Source organism: Macaca nemestrina, chromosome 18 (assembly GCF_043159975.1).
Source record: "Macaca nemestrina isolate mMacNem1 chromosome 18, mMacNem.hap1, whole genome shotgun sequence".
NCBI lineage: Eukaryota > Metazoa > Chordata > Mammalia > Primates > Cercopithecidae > Macaca > Macaca nemestrina.
This window is the reverse complement of record NC_092142.1, coordinates 82,703,385-82,729,096: the sequence shown is the minus strand read 5'-3', so window position 1 is coordinate 82,729,096 and position 25,712 is coordinate 82,703,385. Positions and strand designations below refer to the sequence as shown.

The 25,712-nt window shown below is 43.2% G+C and overlaps 1 protein-coding gene across 2 annotated transcripts in view; it reads right to left on the bottom strand.

Moving 5' to 3' along the window:
- Nucleotides 1–5,222: 5,222 nt before the first annotated feature.
- LOC105496758 (cadherin 13) overlaps nt 5,223–25,712 on the bottom strand; it is a 1,175,273-nt gene continuing 1,154,783 nt past the window's right edge. For both annotated transcript variants that reach the window (XM_071085018.1, XM_071085017.1), the window contains 2 exons: nt 22,779–22,997; nt 5,223–10,845 (listed from right to left, as the gene is read on the bottom strand). In XM_071085018.1, coding sequence (XP_070941119.1) covers nt 10,838–10,845; nt 22,779–22,997 — 227 coding nt within the window. In that variant the 3' untranslated portion in view covers nt 5,223–10,837. The remainder of the gene's footprint in view (nt 10,846–22,778; nt 22,998–25,712) is intronic.

Sequence of the window (25,712 nt, the reverse complement as noted above, 5' to 3'; positions counted from 1 at the left end):
TGCAACCTCTGCCTCTCCAGTTCAAGTGATTCTCCTGCCTCAGCCTCCCGAATAGCTGGGATTACAGGTGTGCACGACCACGCCAAACTAATCATAAAAGACTTTTCACAAAACTTCAGAACTCCTTAAAAACTAGTGAGTAGCCAAGGTGAAGAAAGGCCTCAGGCTTCTGACTTTAGATCCCAATCCCCGGGACTCCCACACTCAGCAAAGAAAGGTGAGTGCCTGCACCATGAATTTCTGGGCAGATCTGTCTTATGGCTGTGGGTTACTCAAGAACATGAATTAGCACTAGAATCTGGAGTTTTTCCTTTTCTTTCTGGTAAGACACTTTTTTTTTTCTTTTTTTTCAAATCCCAATTGGAAATTTGCTTTACATAAACAACAAACAAACTTGATACTCTTTTAGTGGAGGCATTATTTGTTCCTTTATTTTTTGCACTTAAACAGGTAGGCAGAATGCTTTCTCTGTGTGGAGACCAAGGTCAGTTAAAGAGCTGCTTTTCATGGAAGCTTCACTAATTTATACTCATGGCTGACATACTCACCTTATGGGGCTGACACACCGAACCTAACTGAATATTGTCCCATTAGCAAAACTAATGTATTACGTGTAAGGCACTGGTAATTAACCTTTAAACTTCAGTTTTGAACAACTCTCATTTTTAACCTTTATTTAAGTGTCACAGTTGTCTTATCTCCTCTTAGCATTTTTTTAAAGCTCTTCCTAGATTAATTGCATGTTGTAACTCCCTTTTTCCATTCAAGACAGTTTTGTTTTACGTGTGCTTATTATGGTACTTTTATAATCCCTTTTTGGTTCTCTGGGCCATTCTTTTGACATGCCTCCTTTCTTGGATCTATACTATGGAAGGTGGCTGGGCATAGTGGCTCATGCCTGTAATCCCAGCACTTTGGGAGTCTGAGAAAGGCAGATCACTTGAGACCAGGAGTTCAAGACCAGCCTGGCCAACATGGCGAAACCCCATCTCTATTAAAAATAGAAAAACTAGCTGGGCTAGGTGGCATGCACCTATAATCCCAGCTATTCAGGAGGCTGAGGCAGGCCAGGGAGGCAGAGGTTGCAGTGAGCTGAGATCGAGCTACTACACTCCAGCCTGGGCAACAGATTGAGACTGTGTCTCAGAAAAAGAAAAAAAAAAAAACTATGGAAGGTGTTGGTGTGTCCATGTGGCCACATGCAGTGAGGTGCTTTGTGCGTTTGCCTTGTGTGAGCAGTGATGGAATGATCCTAGTGAGGACTTGGAGGAGCTGGAATGTGTTCTTTGCTTAGCTGCACCTGCGTCAGCTTTATAGGCCCAGCCCTGGGGCCCAGCAGCTGCTCCCCTGGTTTGTTTTCCTCTCAGGTTGCCTCATGTTGCTGCTGAGCTCCCCTCACCTGATGGGTGGTGCCACAGCAGGGTGGGTGAAGGGTGCCCCTCCCTTCTAGTGACCTGGGCTGCCCTAGCCCCGGTCCTTCAGTAGCCATTCCAAACCTTTCCGGTCTCCCCAACCCCAGGATTTTATCCCCTTCACCCTCAGAGGATGACCTTATATTCTATTTTGTGGAGAAAATAGAGATTGTCAACTCCCGTCCTGCGTGCCGTCATAAGTTCCTGCATTAACCCTGGTGTCGTCACTGGCTTTCTGTCTCAGGAAGAAGTGTCCTTCCTCGCGCACAGGGCTCTGCGTTCGTCTAAGGCAGAGAGACCTGGGCCCTGATCCCATTCTCTTTCCTCAACTCCAGAAACGTGCTTCCTGCCGTCGTTTTCCTTTTTCTGATGATTCCTCCTTCTCAGCACATAACAGTGACCAACCCCCGCCCCTGCCCCGCCCCACCCCTGCCGCACAAAAAACAAATAGAAAATGGAAACCAGAACAACCGAGGTGACCCTCCACTGACTGTGTGCTCTTGTTGAGCTACGGCTCATAGGCGAGTTTCTAGAAAGGAAGGACTTATCGTCTTAGTTACTGGAACCACTTCCTTACTTCCTGTTCATGCAACTTTGCTTGTTTTGCTTCTACTAAAATGATTCTAGGTGCTGTGTGGACAGGTGCTACATAAGCCAGGTGGATGTTACTGTGTCTTTGAGACCTCTCTACTCCTTATTTATCTCTCCTTTTAATACAGTTTCATACACAGACCTTAAGTAGACATAGTATCTAGCTAAAAGGTAATTATGCCTATTTTTTCATTGTATTTTGATTGCTGCTTTAGTGTATTCCAAGTGATACTGGTTTTTCATTCATGTTAGCATGTACAATTCTCTTTTCTTTTCTTTTTTTTTTTTTGAGACAGGGTCTCACTCTGTCACCCAGGCTGGAATGCAGTGGTGCAGTCATGGCTCCCTGTAACCTCAACCTCCCAGGCTCCAGCAATCCTCCTGTGATGGGCATGCGCCATTACACCTGGCTAATCTTTGTATTTTTTGTAGAGCTGGAGTTTTGCCCTGTTGTCTAGGCTGGTCTTGAACTCTTGGGCTCAAACTATCTACCTAGTCGCCTTTGCCTCTCCAAATGCTGGCATGATAGGTATGAGCTACCATGCTCGGCCAATGTACCGGCTTCTTTTAAAATAAATTTAAGCCAAAATTATAAATGTAAAATTACATAGTTTAAAACTAGAGTTGTAGCTGATGGTACAGGTGGCATTTCAGTGTGGCAGAGTTAGTGAAGGTGCAGAGATGAGACAGGGAGATGGCTAAATCGTGATTCTATTCTCTTGGGATTAAAGTTTACAAAATCCTGCCTTGAAAGACGGCAGGGAGCCAAAGGGTAAAGAGATTGGGTGTGCTTTGAAACAACATGGTCATATAATGTGATAAGGGGAAGCAGAGGAACTATGACTGCATCAGGGTAACATCGACTCGCTTCTCCCGGGGGATAAAGTCAGAGAGGATGCTAAGGAATGTCAGCAGGTGCTGGGTCCCTAGTTTTCACAGAACAATCCTTCAGGTGCTAGCAAGCCTCAGGAGGAGGATGCGGTCCTGCTGGTACGAGGAGGGGCTGGGGCAGGACAGTCATCATCCAAGCAAAGGTAGGGCTTCGTTACAGACACAGAACGGCAGATGTAATTTAGAAATATCACCATCCTGGCACCAGTCCTCTTGGCTTGGATTCCCATGTAAAAATCCAGCGTTGCTGCACGCTCAAAGGTGTGCCCTGGCTGGAATGAGTGGATATTTTGCCTTGCATTACCAAAGCACAAGCACGTTACTAAAGCACAAGGAGGTCTCTTTGAGGCCTTGTTTGCAAAAACAAAACAAAACAAAACAAAAAAACCCAGAAAATTGCTTTACTGGGGAAGAATGGTGTGATCGATGGTGGTTCTGATACATCTGATACATCTCAAATTCTCTTGCTTTTGGACTGAAGCATTGGTTTCTGTGTCTTATGTTCTTTGGAGGCAAATTTCCAAATTAGCATCTCCGTGACTGGCTGCCAAGGCATCCGTTTGCTATTTATTTACCCAAAGTAGCAGTTTCCTGGAGACAGACTGCCTGGGGGGAAGGAAAGTTTTCCTATAGACCAGATTTGTAAGTTTAGGTTTCCTCTGCTTTACTCCCCCGTCATTGTCCACTTGCTTAGTCCACAGCATTTTCATGCATTGTTTCTGATGACACAGTGTGTTCCTGGTGATAAATGTGGTGGTGCTGCCTTAGCGTATAGCAGGAAAAGTGCCAGGGTGGAGCCATGCATACCACTCAGTAGTCGTGAGACCTACCATGAGATGGTTTTAACTGTGTGAACCTCAGTTTCTTCAGCTATAGAATGGAGTTAATGTCTATTTCAATATCCCATGAATTACATAAATTATGTATATGATATATAATTATGTATTACACATAAATTACACATATAACTACAAGGTAATCTGTATATACACGTCTATATAGATAAATACAGTATCCGGCCTATAGGAAGCACTTATGAACACACCCTTCCCTCTCTCTCTTTTTTTTTTTTTTTTTTTTTAGATAGAGCCTTGCTCTGTTCTGTTGCCCAGGCTGGAATGCAGTGGCACTATCTTGGCTCACTGCTCACTGCAACCTCCAGCTGCTGGGTTCAAGTGATTCTCCTGCCTCAGCCTCCTGAGTAGCTGGGATTACAGGTGCCCACCACTACACCTGGCTAACTTTTATATTTTTGGTAGAGATGAGGTTTCACTGTGTTGGCCAGGCTGGTCTTGAAGTCCTGACCTCAGGTGATCGGCCCACCTCTGCCTCCCAAATTGCTGGAATTACAGGCGTGAGCCACCACATCTGGCCCCCTTCTTTTTTTTTAAAATGATCTCACTAAGTAACTTTCTTGCAGTCTATCTGTCTGATCTACCTGTCTATCTCACTCTCTCTCTCTCTCTCTATCATCTATATATCTGTTTTTCCAAATCAGAATGATTGACTTTTATGAAAGAAGCAGAAGAGAGCCAATTATTAAGCAGGAATCACTTGGTTTTAGTCTTGGTTTTTAAACATCATAGACTAACATGGTGTGGAGTCCTGATAAGTAAGCAACAGTGAAGAAGGGGGTCCCAAGTAGGGGAGAACAACTGTTCCAAGAGACAGCTAATCACAAACAAGACGCTGGCACAACTACCTCGCTCCGAGTGTAACATCCTCCAGCATGACCTAAAACTTCCCTCCAGCCCCTGCCTCTTTCCAGACAGCCCCTTCTCTGCTGTGCTGCCCGTTGCTTCCTTGCAATGTACTTTCCCTTGAGTAATTGAGTAATTGGCCTTTCTTTACCTACAACTGTCTTGTTAAATTGGTAAATTCTTTTTTTTCTTTTCTTTTTTTTGAGACAGAGTCTCACTCTGTTACCCAGGCTGGCGTGCAGGGGCCTGATCTTGGCTCACTGCAACCTCTACCTCCCAGGTTCAAGCGATTCTCCCACCTTAGCTTCCCAAGTAGCTAGGATTACAGGCACGTATCACCATGCCCAGTTAAGTTTTGTATTTGTAGTAGAGACAGGGTTTCACCACATTAGCCAGGCTGGTCACAAACTCCTGACCTCTGGTGATTTGCCCGCCTTGGCCTCCCAAAGTGCTGGGATTACAGCCGTGAGCCACCATGCCCTGCTGGTAAATCCTTTGCCACCCAAAACACTGGCACCAGCCAGTTGCACCCACGACACTGCGCACCACTGGACAAAAAGGTCCCTTTGCTCTGTCACAGTGTTTAGACTAGACTGTACTAAAGATGGTCTAAGACTAAACACACAAGTTAAAAATCCCAGATAAGCTTTATTTGAATATTTCACAAACAAGTTACACATTTCTTTGTAACTACATAGTAAAGCAAATGTTAGTTTACAGCTCAGAAACTGTAAGCAATTCAGCAGGGAGGGCTCAAAGGAGTGACATCTGCCATAGAATGAATATTTTAACATGATTAACTTTTATCCCTTTTGAAAAGTGTTTATGAATAAAAAGCATTTAAAATTTCTTCAAATTTTTATCTGGGGGGATAAATAAAATTTTGTCATCAGGACAGTGTTGACATGTGCATGACAACACAGATTTTATATATATATATAGCCTGCATTTTCAACTCTCTAATAGTCTGAATTCATGTATACGATAGACATAATGGATTTATTACTCTCTAAAGAAAAAGCTTTTTAAAAAGTAGCAGAAAATAGAGGCTCCAGCTTATTTTCATAGTGCTTCTATAAACCCCTTTCTCCAAGTCTTCATAGCTTCAGAATGAAAACTTCCCTAATCCTACACCACTCAAGGCATTTCACCATCTCCCTACCAACCAGCTGGCACGTGGAAAGTCAAATAAAATGGTTCAAAGGCTTATCAAGCTTAGCAACCCTCCAACAAAAGATATGATGATAGCAACGTAGCATGACAGAGAGGAAATTTTTCTGCTTACTTAATTTGATGAGTATCTAAATTATTTCTGCTTAAATTATAGACTTACTCTTAAATTATATAATTGAAGTTCTTATCTGAAACCCGCATACACACATCCATTCCCACTATTTTTTGCTGTCTCTCTATATCTTGTACATGCTTTCATATGAACACAGTCACAACTGCAGAATTTTTTTTCAGTAGTGGGCTAATCTATTAGCAATAGGAAATATAGTAAGGGTAACACACTGGATATAGTAAAAGAATTGTTAATTGCATTGGATGTACAATTTTGAAAGCATTTTATCATTAGACTATGAAAAATACCAAATCTCAACAGTCAGTTAAGGAGAGAAGATGGAGGTCTTTATGAAAGATGTAGCCAGATTATTAGATTATTATTCTTAGTATTTGGTAAACAGAAAATGTAGGTGGCTTTTTCGGTGCTTGGGTTTCCTGTTGGTGTGATTTACCCTGTTGACTCATGTTTAAGGCAGCTACACGTAAACAGATTAATGGGCTACCTTTACAAAATCAGAAACTACTTAGAGATCCTTTAGAATTTGCCTCTTTGAATAATTTATAGCAAAGCACAGTGTAAATCCTTCAAGATCCCACCCCACTTTCTCCCTCAGTTTTCCCTCGCCTCAGTTGGTTTGGTAGTGAATGGGTACTCTGGAGTTCATAATTTTTTTTTTTTTTTTTTCTGAGACGGAGTCTTGCTCTGTTGCCCCAGCTGGAGTGCAATGGCTCACTGCAAACTCTGCCTCCTGGGTTCAAGCGGTTCTCCTGCCTCAGCTTCCTGAGTAGCTGGGATTACAGGTGTGCACCACCACACCCAGCTAATTTTTGTATTTTTTAGTAGAGATGGGGTTTCACCATGTTGGCCAGGCTGGTCTTAAATTCCTGACCTCAAGTGATCCACTTGCCTCTGCCTCCCAAAGGGCTGAGATTACAGGCATGAGTCACCATGCCCAGCTACTTTTAATTAATTGAGATGTTAAATTAATCTAGGAGAAGCCCCTCATCTACCTGCTAATAAGCCATGGAAGGGAAGGGGCAAATAATTATGTTATCTTGTACAGGAAAAATTTCTAAGGTCTCAATATTAATTAAGAATGATGTTAACATTTTTTTTTTTAAACAGAAAGCTTTCAGAATGAAGAAGTATAGCAGGAACTTAATAGTAGGTAATAGAAGATACTGTTAGTAAAAGGTACTTAATAGTAAAAGATACCTCATAGTAAAAGGTACTGTTGCTTAACAGTAAGTTGGTTTAGCTGCATAGTTATGCTATCGGAGGCTTCAAACTAGGGTCTCCTGGTCTGCAGTAGGCAGATGGTCTGGTTCTGCTCCAGGGTTGAGAGTGGCATTGTGATGTCGTGGGACGAACATGAACCCTGGAGCCAGACAGCCTGGGGTTTGGTTCTGGAGGCCACTTACCTTGGGCAAGTCATTCAATTTTTTCTGAACCTCAGCCTTCTTTATCTGTGAGTTGGAGAAGATAGTAGTACTTGCCTCATATGTTACTGGAGGGATTAATGAGTTACTATCTATAAGGATTTTGTACAGTATGGGCACATAATAAGCAGTTGATAAATATAAACCATTATAATTATTAATCACCTTTTTGGTACCATGTGCATACACCCCCCAGGAAAATTGTAGACTCCTTTCCTCAGAATCATCTGGAGAGCTTGTGCCTGGGTGCAACTGCACCAAATCCAGGATCAAACACAGACTTATTAAAAATTTTTTAGTTGTCACATCTTAAGATTAAGACCCAATGCATTTATTCTGGGTAAAATGCCATTTGAGCTACTCTATGAGTGTGATGGTAGATGGTTGTTCCATTTATCACACTGTTTAAATTGACATTGTGAAACTCTGGAATGAGCTATCAAAATTTCTAATGATGTTCTTTAAGAGCTAAAGTCTTATTTGATACCTACCATGAAATCTGGCTGGATTTATTTCGTTATGATGCTTTGATTTGCTGGTGTCGGCCAAGAGGCATAGCAGGTATATCTACCTGAAATGATGCTCATTTGGAGAGAATTGGCAGTATTGAAGGTGACTTTCATTGAAATTAGAAAATGTGTGCATATTCTTATTAAAACAAATTATCCAAAATAATTAATTAATCATATGTAAAATGAGGGAGAAAATGTGATTTTTAATCAACTAAGGTGGTTGAGTATTAATAAAAAGAAGTGAAGGTGTGACTGTTTGCTCAGTGGAAATAAGACCCTCAGAACCTGTGCTCAGTAATTGGGAAAAGCAATTTCTGGTTCTTACTTGACTTCATTTTTTAATAAGTTGGACTCAGATAAAATGCATAGGTAATAATGAAATAACATTTTGATTCTACTATGGTTTTCAGTAAACAATGTAATATATTCCAGTAGGTTAACAAAACATCCTGTGATTCAGGAAATGTTATCACTTTGGCCTATAAGAATTGGTTTCTTTTTTCTTTTTTTTCTGGAAAGTATTAGAAAGAACAACATGACGGAAGTATCCCTGTCCTGATTAGAACTGTGGGGACAGAGAATATGTTTAAATAAGGGAAAGTTGAGGCATATTCTATTTATTAATGAAGTGTGCACTTTACTCCTTTCTGAATTTTCAGCTAAGTTAAGCTTCTGGTTCGGTTTGCAAAGTGCAGGAGAGCTTACTGCCTTGAGAGAAAAGGAGTCGTCTCGTATCTATTTCCTTCAGTGAATGGTCACTCAGCTGCTGTGTATCTCCTTGCAGGTGGCTGAAGTTTACGTTGGAGGGCGACTTCCTGATTGCCAGTTAGCATACGTGTCCGGCTACCAGCTGCCTGACTGGCTGAGGATGCTCTTGGTTTGTTCAAGGGTGAACGTTCTCCCCCTGGCTTGCAGGAAGAGGGCAGCGAGGTGCGCCAGGGAGGCACGTGATAGTGCCCTATAAGCCAGTAGAGGAAAAGTTGTAAAGTGTGAATGCACAGGCTTAGATTCCCCTGTCCCTGAGTCGGGGGCATGTGCTCGTGGAGAATGACCCTATCAAGTTCAAGGTATGGCATCTCCTGATCCAGCAACAGGATTTGTTCCAGAGAAAAATCCCCAGGTCTTCGGACTGTTGACAGATGGCCGTGACTGCGCTTAATGTGGTCATCAAATTGAGAAGGGTCCGTCTCATCTTTGAGTATGCAATTACCTTTATAGCTGATTGTGATACCCTCAGATCATATCATGAGGTGGACAACATGAGTCCATTGCCCATGCTGACAACTGGTATCTTTATAGACCCACTCACCTACCAGAGATGTACGACAGACCCCAAACGGTCAGTCAAAAAGTGAACTTGCGCTAAGACAAGACCCAGCCAGCATCAGTGACATTAGACACAAGATAGAAATCAGAGAAAAGTTACTGTCCAGCAGTTTTAACCACCAATACCCATTTATTTTAATGGAAAAAAAAATCTCTGCATTCTATATGTTCCAAAAGGATTTACTATGGAAACAAATACAATATATGGAACTCTATCTGTATAATTTCACTACAACAAAGACAACATATGACTTCTACTTCCTACAGAAGGCTAACTGAAAGCACAAGTGCAAACATAGATTGCATAAGAAAGCGTGTGTGTGTGCGTGTGCGGTTAAAACCTTTAGTAAAGCAACTGCATTAAAATATGCTAAGACACTTACCTTACCCTAGTTCGTGGCGAGCTCTAATCAAAAGCCACAAGCTGTCACTAGTTTTGATAGAAAAATTTGGTGTGAGCTTTGATGATTCATTTACGGTTTATCAACAAGAAGGGAATCTTAGAACAAGCACTAACTTTCTGCTTTTACATGCTCACAGAATACAAATCAGTTACTTTTCATACATAATGAACGTCTTTTATTTTCAGGTTTGCAAACAACGGTAGTCAATTCACACAAAAGGGTACTTTTAAAACTACCTGTATTTACTCTATTTTATGCCTGTATATATGAAACAAACGGAGTGAATGTGCATAAATGTATGTCTGTACATGTGGGTATATATGTGTATACAAGATGGTACCTGTAGACCTCTTTGTATGCAGGTATGACCTCCGTGATGACAGTTGCAGTTACACATTTACTGAGGAGGGAGAGATTCTTTACCATGATCTGTGTCCCCATAAGAATCAGTGCGACTGTGGATTCGGGACACAGACAAATGCAGGTTGGTGCCCATGAAAGAAAATGTCAGCCCTTTTCTTGGCATGTGGTGGTGAAATTGCCCGCCCTGCTCCTCACCACCTTGGCTCAGGATCACGGCATCAGATGGCAGTGAAAATCGGTTGCAGTCCTCGAACTCAGTAAAGAGAAACGACTTCTTTCTCTGCTCTCCCTCTCTGTGGACCTGCCTGGCTGGTCGTGGCAGCATTCAGACTGAACGGGACAGTGGAGAAGCAGCTTCAGAGCAAAAGTGACAGCTCTGTGGTCTGTCCTCATGCTGACCTTGAAGCGGGAGGCCCTGGAGGGTTCAGTTGTCTTAGTTTTCACCCACCTTGCTTAACCTTGCAAGGAAGAATGGCATCAAAACGAGGCTTCTCCGGGATAGTCTCTCTCTATAAATACCGTGTATATACACATACAGATACTCATACATACACCAATACTAACCCACAGACAAAGCTGGGTGCCTGGAACCCTGGCTAGCGACATGTTAACACACCAGAAAAAGTAGTCATTGTTCCTGCTCCCAGAAGATCAAGTCATATGTCATGATCTTTAAACATTCAGGGAAAATTCAGAGGATTCCATTAATTAAAGGAGGGAGGAAGATGCTGTCAAAATGATGAAGTACAGACTAAGTGAAATTGCAAAGAAAACAAAAACCCGGAACAATTGAGGCCTAGTTGTGAAGTTCGATAGCTGTAAACCGCAATCTTCAGATTTGGATAGATTTTTTTTTTCTTTTTCCTGTTGCTATGGAAACTTGGGAGTCAAGCTTCAGACGTCAGGAGTTCTCACAGACCTGAATAGAGAGGGTTCAGAGTTAAGTCGGGAATATCACCAGTCAATTCAAAACATTTTAGCTAAAAACCAGATAAATGACAGGCAAACTATAATAAACACATTTTTAAACATCACACGACTTCGGGAGATTTTTTTTTTCCTTATGGATCACATTGGAAGACAGAATAAATAGTTATACCGTAAAAAGCTGGACTTCTCTGAAAATGCTAATGGTGACTTCAGATGCCAGACATTGCTCAGACCGAGAGCTGCTATTACCACTATTACCAATGAGCCTTATGTCTTTGTCTGTTAGCGCAGAGACTGCTATTTTTTTTTTTCTTTTTTTTCGAGATGGAGTCTCGCTGTGTCGCCCAGGCTGGAGTGCAGTGGCGCAATCTCGGCTCACTGCAAGCTCGGCCTCCTGGGTTCATGCCATTCTCCTTCCTCAGCCTCCCTAGTAGCTGGGACTACAGGTGCCTGCCACCACGCCCTGCTACTTTTTTGTATTTTTAGTAGAGATGGGGTTTCACTGTGTTAGCCAGGATGGTCTCGATCTCCTGACCTCGTGATCCACCTGCCTCGGCCTCCCAAAGTGCTGGGATTACAGGTGTGAGCCACCGCACCCAGCCAGAGCTTGGCTATTTTATGAGCACACTGACTATGTATTTTAGAGATTGGTGATTATCCCATATATGTATTGACTTCCTGTGACTATATACATATATATATATATACACACACACACTTAAGGATCACAAGTCACAAAGCAAGACACCTATTGGTGGTTCTTCAAACATGGTATGTTTTTATTTTATTTTGAGACAGGGTCTCATTCTGTTGCCCAGGCTGGAGTTCAGTGGTACAGTCTTGGCTCACTACAACCCCTGCCTCCTGGGCTCAAGCAATCCTCCCACCTTAGTTTCCAGAATAGCTGGGACTACAGGCATGCACCGCCATGCCTGGCCAATTTTTATATTTTTTGTAGAGATGGGGTTTTGCCATGTTGCCCAGGCTGGTCTTGAATTCCTGGCCTCAAGTGATCCTCCCATCTTGGCCTCCCAAAGTGCTGGGGTTACAGGCTCACCTGTGAGCCACTGCACCTGGCCCAAACATGGTATATTAATTTCCTGTTGCTGCTGTAACAAATGGCTATAAACTTCAAACAACACAAATCTCTTCTCTTACAGTTCTGGAGGTCAGAAGACTGAGATGAGTCTCACGGGGCTAAAATCAGTGTTGGCCGGGCTGTGCTCCTTCTGGAAGCTCTAGGAAAGCATCTGTTCCCTTGCCTTTCCTGGCCTCTAAAGGCTGCCTGCAGCCCTTGGCTTATGGCCCCTTTCTTCATCTTCAGAGGCAGCACTGCAGCATCTTCTCATTTCACCTCTGGCCTCCCTCTGTTTTCGTCATCGCATGGTCTGTTTCTAAGTGACTCTTCCTCTGTCCCTCTTAGGACTCTGTGATTATATCAGGCTCACCTGGCTAATTCAGGATAATCTCCACATCTCAAAATCCTTCACCTAGTCACATCTGAGAAGTCTCTTTTTTCTGGAGACAGAGTTTCACTTTGTTGCTCACGCCCGAGTGCACTGGCACGATCTTGGCTCACTGCAACCTCCGCCTCCCGGGTTGAGCGATTCTCGTGCCTCAGCCTCCTGAGTATCTGGGATTATAGGCACCCACCCGAAGTCTCCTTTGCCATCTAAGGTAACATGTTCACAGGTTCCAGGGATTAGGATAAGGAACACATATTTGGGGGCTATTACTCAGCCAACCACGAAAGTAGCATTGTGCTCCCAGAGGGAAAAAGGCATCTCGTGGCAGACTGTGTTGCAGACTTTGAGAACATGTCATTCATGTAGAAAACTTCACAGAAGGAGACATCAGCATAGTGTGCATTCAAGAGCCTGTCTTCCCAGTGCCTGCTCGTGGCTCCTCCGTACGGCCAGCTTGGGGGTGGGCTCCAGCGTGGACGCTGTCACTCTGCTCAACTCAGCAATGTCGGCTGGGAGAGGCTCTGGCTCTAGGATGCCCAGATCCAGTTTCAAAATGAGGCATGTTTTCGCCTGCATTTTTCTGTTTTTGCCACCTTACTCCTTCCAAGCACGTTTTGTCTGTGCAATTCCAGCAGAGGTGTGAATTCCAGCCCAGGACTAAGAGTTCATGAAATTGAGTAAACTATTGTGTCTACAGTAACAGTTGCCAAAGCTCTTCCTCACTCTCAGGCTTCTGTTACAGTCTTGCTCCATCAAAAGAAGGAAAAAAAAAAAAAAGGGACTTAATCAGTCTACAAGTGCTGTGTACTCATTTATCTGACCATTGTTCTCACTCCTACTGATACCCTAGTCCTGCCTCCATCCAAAAGGCTGCTCTCTGCTCAGAACTTCAGACGTTTTGAGGCACTCTTTTCATGTTTACAATGATTAGGTCTCATTTACACCCACGCTGCAAGACAGTTGTAAAATATGAACTATTTTTGCAAAAGCCTATTAGGAAGAATGTTCTTTAAGATGTTGTTTTAGGTTGGATACTTACTCCTCTTTATGTTTTTAAATGGGCAAAAGCCATTTATGTTGTCAGGTGGTAGAATGTCTCTACTTTCTGTGTCTAATTTTGGTTAGAGAGCAGAGTGGGGTTTCTCAGCCTCAGCGCTACTGACATTTGGGGTTGGATAATTCTTTGTGGAGGGTGCTGTCTTGTGTATGGGAGGACGCTTAGCAGCACCCTTAACCTCCACCCACTAGACGCCACTAGTGGCGTCCTGCCAGGCATAATAATGAAAATGTCTCTAGACATTTCAACTGTCTCCTGGGAGGCAAATTAGTTAAAAATAGAAAAACAAAACAAAACAAAATGAAACAGAAACAGCTTTGGCTGCATAAAATCTACTAAATAGGCTCCAATCTCTTGTTTTCAAATTAGAGTCTCAAATTCCTGTTTTAAGTCAATTTAGATGATAACATAAGTGATTCCTCCCAGGGCTACTGAGATAGTTACTTGAGGAAATTTATGTAATTTAGGTAAAGCCCTTAGCTTGTATGTGCAAGGTGCAGGAAAAGCCCCCAAGGGTCAACTGCCATTGTCCATAATGTCATGTCACTTAAAGGGACCACAGCTCCTCTGCAAGCATGACTGCGGCTGTCTGCAGGCCGAGGACAGCCCACTCTGCCTGGGTTTAATGCCTTTTCAGGCCCTGTGTCTGCCCATAATATGTTTCACAATAGAAAGGAACAAAATACTGATACATTTTAGGAAATTCTAGAAAAGACAAAACCATTATTAGAGAAAGCAGATCAATGAGAGCCTGGATTGGGGAAAGGGATCAATAGCAAAGGAAACTGTATTTTGACTAGGGTGTGGTATAAAATTCTGTACACTTACCACAATGCATCAAACTGTACACTTGCAATGGATGTATTTTGTTGCATGCAAACAATACATTAAAAAATAAAATTTAAGAAGAGTTTAGTGGCTATCTTTTGCTCATCTTGGCTTTTTTTTTTTGAGACAGAGTCTTGCTCTGCCTCCCCGGCTGGAGTGCAGTGGCACAATCTTGGCTCGCTGCAACCTTCGGTTCCTGGCTTCAAGCGATTCTCCTGCCTCAGCCTCCTGAGTAGCTGGGATTACAGGCGTGTGCCACAACGCCCAGCTAATTTTTATATTTTTAGTAGAGACGGGGTTTCACCATGTTGGTCAGGCTGATCTTGAACTCCTGACCTTGTGATCCACCCACCTCGGCCTCCCAAAGTGCTGGGATTACAGGTGTGAGCCACCCCGCCCAGCCAGGCATGCACATTTTATTTTTATTTTTTTGAGATGGAGTCTTGCTCTGTCCTATAGGCTGAAGTACAGTGGCATGATCTCAGCTCACTGCAACCTCTGCCTCCCAAGCTCACTCGATTCTCCTGCCTCAGCCTCCCGAGTAGCTGGGATTACAGATGTGTGCCACCACGCCCAGCTAATTTTTATAGTTTTAGTAGAGATGGGTTTCACCATGTTGGCCAGGCTGGTCTCAAACTCCTGACCTCAGGTGATCAGCTCTACTAGGCTTCCCAAACTGTTGGGATTACAGCTGTGAGTCACCATGCCTGGTCCACATTTTATTTACTGTTAATTTTTAGCTGATACGGGGCAGGACTTTCTTTTTTCTTGCTTTTTTTTTTTTTTCCAGAGATGGGGGGTCTCACTATGTTGCCCAGGCTGGTCTCAAACTCTTAGTCTCAACCAAGCCTCCCGCCACAGTCTCTCAAAGTGCTGGGATTATAGGCATGAGCCACTGTGCCTGGCCCACTCACCTCTTTAAGCTTCTTTATTGTGTCTGAGTTTGTCTACCTCCTACCCCCCATATAGAGACATTTAATTTTGGTATTTAAGATCGTTCACCTGATCTGTCCTTTTACAGTCTTGCTAATACTGGTTAATTAAGTCTAAAGCAATGGTCAGAAATGGTTTCCGGACAAGTTCTTTTTTTTGAGACTTGCCATACCATGCAAAGCCGTGCTAGAAAAACCACAGAAACAGCTGAATGGCAATGCCAGCTTCCTTCACTGGGACGGAGCTAGGAGAAGAATTACACATCCGCTTCATGCCACTGACACGCACTTTATACAACAACTGATGGTAAAAATCATTTCATTTTCATTCTTTATTACTTTCAATATCATTAGTTTTATTTCCTTTATCTTCAGATGTCAAAGAAGGAAATGCCGATCCTTCAGTTCAATTCTCAGTTGCAGTAAAGCCACCTACAGGGTCAGATCATACTAAATTGAAATACTACTATTATCCTTTTCCGTAAGGGACGCAGTCAATGGTGAATGCTGGCCTCACTGATTACTCGCCTGGGGACCTGTCTGAACATCAGTTTTCTCATCTAGAAAATGGGATAATCACCGAAGAAAATACAGAAAAAAGTCCCCAAACATCAGCGTGTTTGGTTGCTGCTCGTCTACTTGGATCTGAGTATTTTTTCTTGCCATGAGTGTGACGTGATTATCTTCTCCTACATCACACGCAGTTTTATGAACGATGCTTTAAATTGGGAAGGGCCAGAGAGTTAATATTTTCAGCTTACTGGGCCAGGTGGACTCTGTGGCAGCTACCTAGCTCTGCCACTGCAGCAGAGAACAGCCACGGGTGATATGGAAATGATAGGCACGGCTGTGTTTCAATAAAACTTTATTTACAAAAATGGGCAGTGTACCAGATTTAGTCTGTGTCTTAGACTTGGCTGACCCTGCTTTAAAGAAACATCAAAGAGATTCTACCAGCTGACTTCCTGGCTCCCAAAATTACTGTAAGGACTATGGCTGAGTTAGGAAGCTATGTACTTTAAAAGCTAACTTCAGGCCAGGCATGGTGGCTCATGCCTGTAATCTCAGCACTTTGGGAGGCCGAGGCGGGTGGATCACTTGAGGTCAGGAGTTTCAGACCAGCCTGGCTAACATGGTGAAACTCTGTCTCTACTAAAAATACAAAAAAATTAGCCAGGCGTGGTGGCAGGTGCCTGTAATCCCAGATACTTAGGAGGCTGAGGCAGGAGAGTCACCTGGGAGGTGAACCTGGGAGGCAGTGGTTGCAGTGAGCTGAGATCACACCACTGCACTCCAACCTGGGTGACAGAGCGAGATTCCATCTCAAAAAAAAAAAAAAAAAAAACAAAAGAACGCTGCTAATTTCAGTGTTTTTTGAAATCACCCTCCCCCGTCTCCAACCCTTGCTTAACGGTTTAGGCTCATTTCATTTCTGTGCAGCCTGTTGTCAATGTCATATAAATGGTAACACACGTGAGGTCGGCCACTTTGATGTCTGCTCTTAAGCATTTGAGTGGTTGGGCACTCGTGGTTACCTGTTCCTGCTACCTCTGACCCAGATTCTCTCATGTCTTATTATGTCCATCTAGGAAGAATGTCTTGGACTAGGTATATAATAAAACATAAATCATGACATTTGGCAGGCATCTCTAACATTTAAACAAACAGTATTAGAAAATTTTATGCCTTTTATACATGACCAGACAAGGTGTGTTTTTGAAGGTAACTGGTAACACCTATTTTTAACTGCTTTTTGGGGGCTGAAACTACCTGTCTTTGTGGAGCAAACCATTGGAGTGTCAACTGAGTACCTTTTCAGCTACACGGGGAGATCCAGGGTTTCATTTTGGGAATAATTTTGACTTTACATACAGGTGCCCCTACTTACAGTGGGATATAATCACGTGATGCTAGATGGGCTGGCTCCCCTTAGATGAGCACATAAAACACATGTGGCATCTCACACCTGGTGTACCTGTGTCTGTCTTTTATCAGTGATACTAACTGTGAAGCAATTCTTTAGGGGTTATCAGGCAATTCCGCCTCAGATTAATTGATCCAAGAGCTCAGTTGAGAGATGAGAAGTGGGACATCCTTGGGAACCTGCTCATGATTGACATCTGTAGATCAGGAGTCTCAAAGTGACGGCCACAAGAAAATCCCTTGTTGATAAGAAAAAAATACTGCCAAGTCTTTTTCTTTAAATCTAAAAACTATTCCAGGTTTACTAATACTTACTATGTGGAGTGGTGGTAGCAGAATGTGTATTATTATAAAAACATTGTATACAAATAACCAAACACTGGGCTTTGTGCTAGAGGCCCCTGTCACCGGGGATGTTGACGCCATACGTTGGATGGGCCTGGAAATCTGTATTTTAACAAGCAGGGGCACAGCGGCTCTGGTCTCCATTTAAAAACACTCATTTCCAGTCCAGAGTGGCTGGCCTGCGAGCAGCGTCCTGCAGTGCCTTTGTTCTTCAAAGAGATGTCACTGAGTCAGGCTTTGATGTCCCGAAATTGGATTTACAGAGGGCGATGTGTGACGTGACCCCCTCAATTGTCTTCTTTCTGTGTACACACATGTGCGTGCACATACACCACATACATGCACATGTGCATATGCATTCCCACTGCACACACATAGAATTTTTATCTCTTTGCAATCACATAGGAAGTACTGCTCTCCAATTTATCCAAACTCTGTTATACTTGAGTTCCAATTGCTCCTGGACCTCTGCAAGTGTTGTTATTTGCTCTGTCACTTAGGCTGGAGTGCAGTGGTATGATCTCAGCTCACTGCAACCTCCGCCTCGCAGGGTCAAGTGATTCTCCTGCCTCAGCCTCCCGAGTAGCTGGGATTATAGGTGCCTGCCACCACGCCTGGCTAATTTTTGTATCTTTAGTGGAGGTGGGGTTTTGCCATGTTGGCCAGGCTGGTCTTGAACTCCTGACCTCAAGTGATCCGCCGGCCTTGGCCTCCCAAAGTGCTGGGATTATAGGGGTGAGCCACCGCACCGGGACGCAAGCATTGCTTGTACAGTAGTGGCTTCTAAGTGCTGGTCCTTGGGCAGTGCTGGGCTTGTGGTCTGTCTAGCAGTCACTCCAGGAGCTGGTGGAAAATGGAGATCTCTTACTGTAGTAGCGTTGGTCACAGTAAATGATTCTAATGTGTCTGCTGATAAGGGAATCCACTGCACCGTATTCAAATGACAGGATCCTCCAGCAGTCAGAATGAATGGAGCACAGTGGGGTTCAGCCAAGGAAGGCTGTGGGCTGGCTAACCTCAAGTCCGTGTTTGGATAGGTCCCAGGCAAAGAAGGGCTTTCACATTTTTTAAAGGGTGGTACAAAAGACAGAAACAAACAAACAAACAAAAATAAAGATGAATATATGACAGAGACTAATATGGCCCACAAAGCCATCTGGCCCTTTACAGAAAAAGTTTGCTGAGTGCTGAGTTAGAGCAACATGGATGGACCTTGTGAATGTAACACAGGGAGGAAGAAAAGTTGTAGAATGGTATGCCCAATATAATATGAATTACAGGAGGTTTTACAAACTGCACAAAATAGAACTGTATGTGTTATGTGTGAATGTGAGTGTTTGTGTGTAGTAAAAGTATAAAAACATCTGGACATGCACATGAATAGCTAATTCATGGTAACTATTGTTTCTGAGGAGAGAGAACAGAAAATAAAATTGGGCAGAGAAACATTTTACCTTTGCCTGTAATATTTTATTTTTTGAAGAAAAAGAAAGTAAGGGGCCAGGTGTGGTGGCTCACACCTGTAATCCTAGCACTTTGGGAGGCTGAGGCAGGCAGATCACCTGAGGTCAGGGGTTGGAGACCAGCCTGGCCAACATGGTGAAACCTCGTCTCTATTAAAAATATAAAAATTAGCCGGGTGCTGTGACGCTTGCCTGTAATTCTAGCTACCTGGGAGGCTGAGGCAGGACAAACACTTGAACCCAGGAGGTGGAGGTTGCAATAAGCTGAGATCGTGCCACTGTACTTCAGCCTGGGCGACAGGGTGAGACGCTGTCTCAAATAAATAAACAAACAAATAAACAGAAAAGAAAGATGAAGGAAAAAAAAAGAACAAAAGAAAAGAGAGAGAAATACATGTTTCCTTTCATTTAGCCATCTGTCTGTCCATGCGTCCATTCACTTCTATTTCCCAACCCCCTACTCCCCAACCTCAAGTCATAATCCAGACCACAAATGAAAGTTTCTAGGGCACTGAGCCCAGAAATTAGCATTTTAAAAATGTTTCCTAAGTGGTTCTGATGTGCAACAGCATTTAGGAACTACCAGTGCAATTAACACGCTGCTCTTATCACACAGCGGCAAGTGTGTACGGCAAGCCAACAAGAAGCTCAGGCCAAATTTAGTGTCAGTCAGCTCCATCCCCAACTCTTCCTAGTTGGTTTCTCTTCCTTGTCAAGTTTAACTTCCTGTCTTGTTCACGTTTTAATTCTGTAAGCTTCTGAAACACTTTTTGGAAAGTTGGTGCTATAGAAATTCTCATATTGGATGTGTTCTGTCATCTCACTGTACCCTCCTCCCTGGAGGAGGGATGGTGCCAGGTTTCCTGGCACCATCAGTAGCAAACATCTTCACATTTATATTCTTAAATTTGCCCTCCTCCACCTGTTTCCTATTGAGTTGTGAACTGAAGGAACCAGCACATGTTTAGGGTGTGGACAAGATTAGAGGACACTGTTAGAATGTCCAGGAGCCTGTACCTAAAGCTTGTAGTCACACCAGGATGGTCCTGATTTCCCAGTATCTGTGGACCATCTGGAGAGCCTTTAAAACGGACAAATGTCTGAGTTGCCCTTCCAGTCATAGGGTAGGGCCCGGGTATGGGTAGCTATATTGAAAAGTTCCCCAGGTGCTTCTATTGTGCAGTCAGACTTGAGATCCACCACCATCTCCCCAGCTGATGCTATACAAGAGTGACTTGCAGGTTGCTGGTGATGACTCAGCAAACCAGGCCCCAGACAGTACACTCTCACAAAGGGAACATTCCTACACTCTAGAAATCTAGGTCTAGGATATCTGTCAGCAAAGTAAGGGGGCAAACAAGCATAACGTGCTGCTATAAATTCATGGTATCTGCTATGGTATGGTGCTAATGTTCACTTAACCTCGATTATCTCACTGGCTTTCTAACTTTCTCTTCTGCAAAGAGAGAGAGAAAATAGAAATCAGGAGGCTGCCCCTGGGAGGCTTCTCCTGAGTCTTTTCTGTAAAGTAGAGACAATTTCAGATGAAGGGATAGAGATGGGACTGGGGGCCGAGAAGAAATTAGGAAACCTTGTCAAAGGGCAAATAATTCGACTGTACAGCAATTGGGTTGAACGTTGAGCAGGGGTGGTCCAGAGGAGATGGGATACTGTCTTAGTCCGTTCAGGCTACTATAACAAAATACTATAAACTGGGTGGTTAATAGTATCTGCTGAAGTTTGTGCCCCTCCAAATGTCATATGCTGAAACCTGATCCCCAAGGTGATGGTATTAGGAGGGTGGGCCTTTGGAAAATCAGTAGGTCAGGAAGTCAGAGTCCTCATGGATGGGATGGGATGAGTGCCTTTATAAAAGAGGCCCCAGAGAGCTGCCTTGCCTCTCCCCATCGTGTGAAAATGCAGGGAGGAGGCGCCATATGTGAACCAAAATGTGGGCTTTCACTAGACAATGAATCTCTCAGCATCTTGTTCTTGGACTTCTCAGCCTCCAGAACAATCAGCAATACATTTCTGTTATTTATAAGCCACCCAGTTTATAGTATTTTGTTATAGTAGCCTGAACGGACTAAGACAGTATCCCATCTCTCTGGACCACCCCTGCTCAACGTTCAGCCCAACTGCTGTACAGTCGAATTATTTGCCCTTTGACAAGGTTTCCTAATTTCTTCTCAGCCCCCAGTCCCATCTCTATCCCTTCATCTGAAATTGTCTCTACTTTACAGAAAAGACTCAGGAGAAGTCTCTGAGGGGCAGCCTCCTGATTTCTATTTTCTCTCTCTTTGCAGAAGATAAAGTTAGAAAGCCAGTGAGATAATCGAGGTTAAGTGAACATTAGCACCTGAGACAGGAGGGTGGAGGCAGGTATGGATGGAAAGTGTTGGACCCTTAGACTCTGTTGGGCTTTGCAGTGGGAAGATTGGGAAGGAGACATGGAGATGATGGTGATGATGATGATGGTGGTACAGTCATCAGAGGCAAGGCAGGCAGAGGGGCAGGTCAGTAGGGGAAGATGATACGTTCGCTTTCAGAAATGCCCAGTCTGAAGGGCTAGTGAGATGCTATAATGGCTTCTTCTTTTCCTTCTTTTCCTTCTTTTCCTTCCTTCCTTCCTTCCTTCCTTCCTTCCTTCCTTCCTTCCTTCCTTCCTTCCTTCCTCCCTCCCTCCCTCCCTCCCTCTCCTTCCTTCCTTCCTTCCTTCCTTCCTTCCTTCCTCCCTCCCTCCCTCCCTCCCTCCTTTCTTTCTTTTTTTTTTTTTTGAGACACTCGCTCTGTCACCCAGGTTAGAGTGCAATGGCACGATCTCCGCTCACTGCAACCTCCGCCTCCCGGGTTCAAGCAATTCTGCTGCCTCAGCCTCCCGAGTAGCTGGGACTACAGGCGCATGGCACCATGCCTGGCTAATTTTTGTATTTTTAGTAGACACAAGGTTTCACCATGTTGACCAGGCTGGTCTTGAACTCCTGACCTCAAATGATCCACCTACCTTGACCTCCCAAAGTGGTGGGATTATAGGTCTGAGCCACCGTGCCCAGTCCTTCTTTTTCCTTCTACTCACAGGACTCTGGTCTTGCACAGAGCTTTATACACATGAATGCCCAGTGTTGGACTATATGATTTCCTGGCAGCTCACCACTGTCACTAGGGTATAACACCTTCTGTTTTCTTTTTCTGCCAATTTCCCAACTTCCTAATTTGCAATTACACCAATACCTTCTCAAAACGTAAATAGCAAGGCCCAGACGGCTTTTGGATGGTAACAGTTATATATGAATAACTGCTAAAGTTAAAATTGGACTAGTATTTCATAAATAAGGAATATCTGACACATGTATTTATTCATTTTATCCTCACATCTATATTACTTGGCATAATAACTCATTTGTTTAAAACAACGTTTCATTATATTATAGTCATTATTACTAGCCAGTGAAAAAACAGTGTGAATTATGCGTTGATCATTTTCCCTGCAGCCCAACCTCCATCCATAAATTCTCATGACTATTCTCAGAAAGTCTCATCATATCTGTTTTAACCTTGCAAAAGATTATTCCGCATAATGTAGAGAGAAACAGGCCTCTGATAGACCAGTTAACTAATCTGGGTGCATTTTCATTAGCTCAAGTTGAGTGGCAGCTGGTTTGCAGGCTACCAATGAACACCTTTGCACAATTCCTCAGACTGGCTGGAAGGGATTGTTAAGATGCCTTTAAACATTAGTGGGAGCACTTCTACATATAACATGTTCTGTCATACAGACATACACTAAAGATGAATGATTCTTCTGGGATACATTTTCTTGGAAAGGTATATGGAAAAATGCCGGCTTCATGAACCCCATGAAGTTACAATTTCCTACTTGTGCATGCACTGGAGTTATGCCAACTTACAAGCTAAGCTGAAGAGGCTGAGGAGCAGGAGTGAGGGCAGGCTGAAGCGCAGGGCCCCTGCCGCGTTGCAGTCCACTTTGGAATTCCTGCAGGAGCACACTTGTACCCTGAGATCTGTGATGTTCGTCATGGGTGGTTTCCCTGAATCTGTCACCATGATGGGCAGGTTGTAGTTTGCTTTGTTCAGATTTTGAAGAAGGCTTACCAGGGCGTGAGTATCTGTAAAGGCAAGGAGGGTCCCGGTGAGAGTGGATGAGACTTTTTCCAATAAAAGAGTGAGGTTTTGGTGACTAAAATCACACCAAACAGGTGCTGCATTTTCATTTACAATCGTGGGAATGCTTAAATTTAAATTTATTAACGTCAAGTGAAAATACCAGTTCAGATCCTCAGTGGCACCTGCCACATTCCAAGTGCCCAGAAGCCACACATGGCTGGTGGCTCTTGTAATGAACAGCACAGAGACAGAGTGCTTCCATCACCAGAGTTCGCTGCCTCAGCGCCATCATAATCAATTTCAAGGAAAGCTCCTTTCATGAAGATGATTGATTACCAAGAACTCCTCCCTGCAAATTTATTACATGAAAAAGCCATCTTGACAAAGACTGCGTTCCACATCTAGAAAGCTGAGGTGAAAATCCACCTGCTCTCAATGTGGGCAGGACCCTGATGTGTTATCATGGAGATAGGTTCTATAGCCTACGTTTTTTGTCTTCAGTTTTTTTTTTTTTTTTTTGAGACAGGGTCTCACTCTGTTGCCCAGCCTGCAGTGCAGTGGTGTGATCTCAGCTCACTGCAACCTCCACTTCCTGAGTTCAAACGATTCTCCTGCCTCAGCCTCCTGAGTAACTGGAATTATAGGCACACACTACCACGCCCCGCTAAGTTTTGTATTTTTAGTAGTGATGGGGTTTCACCATATTGGCCAGGCTGGTCTCAAACTCCTGATCTCAGGTGATCTGCCTGCCTCAGCCTCCCAAAATGCTGGGATTACAGGCATGAGCCACTGTGTTCAGCCTTGTTTTTGGTTTTTAATCAACCCTCAGTCCACAGCTCTAGATTTGGGTGGGAACCCGCAACATAGACACTGGATCTTTAAGCTTCCCCTCCACTTCCCTAACGTCATATGCGTTGGCGATAGCCACGATCACCCAGGCCCTTGGGAGACACTTGGCAGTGGCTGTACCAGCTGGCCTATTCTTTAACCTTGGGATAAAGTCACTGACATGATTAGGGGCATACATATTTTTAAGTACCCCTTTCTGGGAATAAACAGGGCTAAATATTCAGAAAAAAAAGTGTGAGACAACAAAATCATTTAGAAGGCATTTTTTTTCCATTAGGTAAAACGAGGAGAAAAAAACAAGAGTGTAATGACAGGAAAATAAAAATAGATGAAGCATGATCATTACTAGAAGGTGACAGCAGCAGCAATGACTAATGTGATGGTCACTTAGTGAGATGGCAGATTAAATCAAACGGCATTTTCCCATCTTCCTTGAGCAGAGGAGAAACTCTCTCTCTCTTTTTTTTAAATTTAAGTTCCGGGGTACATGTACAGGATGTGCAGGTTTGTTAAGTAGGTAAACGTGTGCCATGGTGGTTTGCTGCACCTATCAACCCATCACCTAGGTATTAAGCCCAGCATGCATTGACTATTTATCCTGATGTTCGCCCCCCTCCACCACCCCCCACCAAAAGAAACTCTTGAATGAGAAAGTTCCGATTGGAAAGATTTGGAGATGTTTATTCAAATTGGCCACAGCCATAAAAACTAGCAAATAAAACACTAACCCCTCAAACAAGAGAAGGGCTGTTTTAATTAAAAATAATCAGTGTAACAGAATTCATTCTTCAAAAAGCAATAAAATAGACAAAGAGGCAAATAGAATCAATAACAAGCAAAAGGCACTAATAAAATAAGATATGAGATAGGGCTATAACAATAGATATGAGATTTTTAAATAGAAAATGTTATGCACAATTGTACATTAGGCAAAATCTAATGAAATGGGTAATTCTCTGTCTCCCTCAAAACTTCTACCACCTATATAAGAAGTGGGAACCCTGACTGGGTCAACAGCAGGATAAGTATATTATTGAAGACACAGTATCTAATGCCTTTTTTTGTTTGTTTTTTCTTTTACTTTATTGGAAGACAAGGTGAACTTAGTAGTTAGTTTACATTTGGGGAAGAAGGTGGGTGAGATTGTGGATATAGAGATACTCCATATTAATACATTGGTGTTTCAGTCTTGATAAGGCAAGTGATAGAAGCTGGGTTAAGTTTTGAATTCCACCTGCCTATGTGGAAGGACTGGTGGAAGGAGACATTGCTTGCAAGTTTCATAAAGGAGAAAGAAGATGCATGGAAGAAGACATCAAAGTCAATGATGGCCAAGGATTTGAAAGAAAAGCCAAGGTCATCATTAGACCAAGTCAAGTTTGAGGCAGTCTGCAGCATACTATGGAAGGTTGGAGGTTGAAGACTATAAAGATTCTTATCCTAGTGCTTCTCTTTCCTTTAGTCTTTTATGATGGCAAGTATACCATGAAAAGTCTCTCCAATGCGCTGGTGAAAGTTAATGTTAACACAGTTCTCTGTCTCTGAGATTGGAGAGACAGCTGAGCCAAGAGATAGCTGGGGAGAAGCAGAGACTGCTGAGACTGGGCAGGTTGGCCAATATTCTTCGTAAGCTAGTTACAAAGAAAGAATCTGTGGAGTTTAATTAAAAGAGAAAGAGGAAGAACAAAGAATCACAGTCTTGTTGCTGGGAACTCTGGGATGGCAGAAACTACAGATTAGTTAAGAGAAAGTTCACTGTTGGGTGATGGGGACACTTAAAGCCTAGATTTCACCACTATGCAATCAACGTATGTATATAAGAAACCTGCAGTTGTGCCCCCTAAATATATTAAAATTTTAAAGAGAGA